The sequence below is a fragment of the Megalobrama amblycephala genome, linkage group LG14 (genome assembly GCF_018812025.1).
Source record: "Megalobrama amblycephala isolate DHTTF-2021 linkage group LG14, ASM1881202v1, whole genome shotgun sequence".
Lineage (NCBI taxonomy): Eukaryota > Metazoa > Chordata > Actinopteri > Cypriniformes > Xenocyprididae > Megalobrama > Megalobrama amblycephala.
The window spans coordinates 40,299,809-40,304,487 of NC_063057.1; the positions used below are offsets into that span (position 1 = coordinate 40,299,809).

Consider the following 4,679-nt stretch of genomic DNA (forward strand, 5'->3'; position numbering starts at 1 on the left):
CATGATAAAAATGTTGTATTTTTGACCAGTTTTATTACATTTTTGTTCCTGAAATCCACCCTTCTGATGGGATCAGAATAATCCAGATTTTTTTTTATCAAAGCTATCCCAATCTTACTAAAAAGTTTTGAACAACACAAACTGATGATTTTATTTAGATCAAAACCAAGATTGGATTTTGTGATCTAATCTGATTTCAGAATCCCTTTTTCCTTTTGAAAAAAACATTTTTAAGATTTGATCCAATCCGATAACTGAAATTCGTTCAGATTACTTTTGAGCAACTGGCCCCTGAGAATCTTGTTGCACTGGTTTGGTTCCAATCGGGCCAAAAAACTAGGACTAGTTCAAAAAGTAGGTTTTTCAAGAAATACCTAAAAATTTCACCAGCGCAAAATCAAATCTGAGGACAAATTATGGGAAATTTGTCCATCTGGAGCCAAGGATTCCAACGATATAACACAATTGAGCCTACGCCTAAGGGTTTAAGGGCCAGAGATTTAATACTTTTCACCACTGTAGCGCCCCCGTCAGGCCAATAGGGGGAACCTTGGTGACATTGTAGCTAGTGTCAGTACTACCAGCCCTCAAAGTTTCAGGACTTACGGTTTGGTCTGCGCGATCACTTTTAGAGGAGAATGTTAATACGTGCTTTCTCTGCTCTTGACTGAATAACTTTTGTAACAATTTAACTTTTGTAAATTGTAAGCATTAATCTGTATTTAATTTTTACACTGAAGACTATCCATTATTATTTTACATGTGATTACTTCCATTTCTGTAGTATTTCTTACCTAAACATTACTGTTATACCCACCTGAAAACTTAAAGCCTTGTTTATTTCATCTCTCTCGTTATACTATTGCATTTACTTGTGCTGCTGTTTGCAATTTGTTTATTTGTTCTTATTTTATTACTGACTTTCTGCTTGGTTTTTTTATGAAAATATTTTTTTTTTATTGAAGAAAAGCAGATTTTCAGATTTCTGCTGTAAATTATAGTTGTTAGAAAGAAAATCTGAATCAACAAAAATCGGTATCAGCAGTTCCATCAAGACCCCTAAAGCTTCACAGTCCTATAGCTCTTCCTGGGTCAACATTTCATTCACTAAAATTCGTTTTGATTTATATGCCGTTTAGGAGGCTTTCATATTAGCACTTTTGGTGCGCAACTGGGTTCGATTGACATCAGAGTTGGGTATGTTTGGATGATGTGAACACCGTCTTCAGAACTTGGGTGCGCACCCTCAAACCATACCCAAGTCTGCTTAAAAAGGAGGAGCAATCAAACTCTGGTTCGGCCCAGGCAATCGAACCATGTCTTGATTTGAAATTATGGAAGGTACTTCTGTTTATACTAGGGTTTATTTCATACAACTTATTTTTATTTTCATCCCATTCTTTCTGCCACTTGTTAGTGATATATAAATTAATTACTGGTTTAAAATCAGATATTTCCAGGTCAAGCGCATCCCTGGCAGTCGTGTCCGCTTTCTCGTTACCAGTAAGTCCAATGTGACTTGGAACCCAGCAAAAAATAATATTTAAGTTTTCCTTCTTTAAAAGATTGAATTTAGTTCAGATTTCAACAATTATGGGGTGATTAGCCTTTAAGGGATTCAAATGCTTGAAGACATGATCTTGAGTCAGAGGCAATTTAAAAGTCCCGTTCTTGACCCTTCTCAATATTTTCCAGAACCAGAAGTAATGCTCGAGCCTCAGCTGTGAAAATAGAGCCTTTATCCAGAATTCTAAGGCCATATTGTTGATCTCCTATCACTGCTGCTGCCGATACACTGTTATTGGTCTTTGATCCATCCGTGAACGCAGTTCTATGTAGCGGAAATGAAGATGTTAGCTCTAAGAATTTCTGCTGGTATTCAATTGGATCAGTTTCTGTCTTTTTGTGCTGTTTCAGAGTCCAAAAAATGGTTGTCTTTTCCAGAGTCCAGGGAGGTACAGGGCAATAAGAGCCGTTTTATATAATCCATGTTAGTATTTAAGTTAATATTTCTAGTCTAATATATTTCGGTCTAGCTTCATATAAGTAAAGGCGTTCTGGTTGGAAAACTGAAAGATTAATGTGCCTTAAGTTTGATTGCATATTGTAAGGTGATGGATCCAAAATGGTCATTAATTTTATTAATATTTATGTCAATCATTTATGGCTTATGATTTATCAATTTTACTTTTGCTTTCATATATTCATGTACTCCTACTTTATATATTAATTCTCATCATATTTTCAAGTATTTACACCCTTATGGTCTTTATTCTGTTATATTTAACTGTTCTTTAAAGTGTTCCAGTGTGACAGGTCACGCTGACACGAATGTGCAAAATAGGTCTGTTATTATTTCTGATGACATTTGAAAGTGTAAGATTTGCAAAATACCCTTAAAGGAAATGACGTCACGGATAAATCCATTGACCTTTCTAATTAACGAAAACAAGGTTTGAGTAAATTTCCCTATATGCTTATGATATAATATGGACTGAGTCGTTGATAATTTAGCTTTTTTTCTTGCTTTGCTCTCCTTGGCTTCTGCTTCTCTCTCTCATCTGCAAATGTTGAATTATTGTTCTTTCTTTTTGGTATTTGATCTTCATCTATTGGATACAAACTCTGGATTTACAGTACTCTAAATTTTATTATTAACTATTAATTACTTCTTTCTGATTGTTATTTTACCTTCTGGTTTTATTAAATATTTTCACTATCGATTAAAGGTTGCATGCGAGGCTAAATTTAATTGTAATGAATAAATAATTTTTTCTTCAACATTATCTACTGCCTGGATCTCTTTTCTCAAGTTTCTGCATCAAAGGACAGCTTCATATGGGATTAAGGGATGATTTTGAAGGGATGATTCTCCAGCTTCTATATAGAGGCTTTGTATGGGAGTAGTCCTGAAGGCTCCTAAGGCCAAACATATTCCTTGATGACGTATTCTATCAAGTACTTTTGTATAAGATACCATTGCCAGTCCATACACTATGTTTCCATATTCCAATCGAGATCTTATTAGAACTCTGTAGAGGCGTAAGCACAGTAGAATCTGCACCCCATTTTGTTTTAGTTAATACTTTTAAAATATACATAGTTTGAGCATTTTTTCCTTAAGGCTCTCATACATGGAATTAAGTTGAGTTTGTTGTCAAACATCAGACCTAGAAATTTGAGTTCTTTAACAATCTTGATTGGTTCACCCTCCCTATGTAGCTCTGGATCAAGATGTTGAGAACGGAGAAGACAAAAGTGCATGTACAGTCTTTGATTCATAGAAGAGTTATAATTTTATTCTAAGTGACACAATCTCTGTTTTTTCATGTTTAATACTGTAAAGCTGCCTGATTTAAATCAATCTGTATAATTGTGTATGTGATGTGACTGGGGAGCTGAATTGCAGATCTGGTGCAAACAAATCCACATCACTATATTCTGAAGTGTTCACAGCTACACATTTCCCACCACATTTATTTTGTTACTGAAAGGAAAAAGCACAGCACATATTTACACATTAATTTAAATGCAACACTCGAGATGTTCACTTAAGTCTGCTGCCACTAAGCAAAGACTGGAAAAGAACTTTGCAGTGAGTATATCAGGGCTTTCAGGGCTGGTACAAGACCTCTCTATAACAAAACTCTTATGTGAACCTTGAGGTTTACTTTGTTTCTGTAAGTCTTTCCATCGATGGCACATGAAAGGCTTCCCTCCGGTATAAGTTATAACATGAACCCAAGGTTCTTCTGTCTGAAACTTATTCCACAATGATGACATATAAAACCGTTCTCTCATAAGTGAAGGCTCATGTGGTACTTAAAGGTTCCTTTATATCTAAATCTCTTTCCACATAGATCACATAGGAATGGATTATCTCCAGTGTGAATTGTCACGTGGTCTTTAAGGGTTCCTTTTCGTTTGAATGTTTTTCCACACTGAGGGCATGTGTAGGGTTTCTCTCCAGTGTGAACTCTAATGTGGTCTTTAAGGGTTCCTTTTAATTTGAAACCTTTTCCACATTGTTGGCACGTAAAAGGCTTCTCTCCAGTGTGAACTCTCATGTGGTCTTTAAGGTGTCCTTTTTGTTTGAAAGTTTTTCCACACTGAGGGCAGGTGTTGGGCTTCTCTCCAGTGTGAAAGCTCATGTGGACTTTAAGGTATCCTTTTCGTTTGAAACTTTTTCCACATTGTTTGCAGGTAAAATGGCTCTCTCCAGTATGAACATTCAGGTGGCCTTTAAGGTGGTCTTTACGTTTAAAACTCTTTCCACACTGAGGGCATGTGTAGGGTTTCTCTCCAGTGTGAACTCTCATGTGGTCTGTAAGGTGTTCTTTTTGGTTGAAACTTTTTCCACATTGTTGGCAGGTGTAAAGCTTATTTTCTTTGTGAACTCACATGTGGACTTCAAGGTTTTTATGCTGACAGAAACTCTTTCCACACTGTTTGCAGATTAATTGACTGATAGTTTCTGTATTTTGAGCTTTTTGTGTGGAAGCCTTTTCAGTCTGCAAGGAATTAAAAGATTTTTCTTCAGTTATGAAATCATGCTGTTTCTCATTCAGATCTTTCTCTTTCATGCCATTCAGATCTTGACTCTCCTCTTCCTGCACCATCAGATCTAAGGCAAAAAAGACAATTAAAAGTTAACCCCAGTTTAAATGGCACAAAGCAAC

General features: G+C 35.9%; 1 protein-coding gene across 1 annotated transcript; it reads right to left on the bottom strand.

Annotated features, from left to right (window-relative positions):
• Nucleotides 1–3,289: 3,289 nt before the first annotated feature.
• LOC125245299 (gastrula zinc finger protein XlCGF57.1-like) lies at nucleotides 3,290–4,391 on the bottom strand (the record flags this gene model as incomplete). The annotated part of the gene is made up of 1 exon (XM_048155830.1): nucleotides 3,290–4,391. A coding segment is annotated over one exon (594 nt), but the record flags the coding sequence as incomplete, so codon positions are not given.
• Nucleotides 4,392–4,679: the final 288 nt, after the last annotated feature.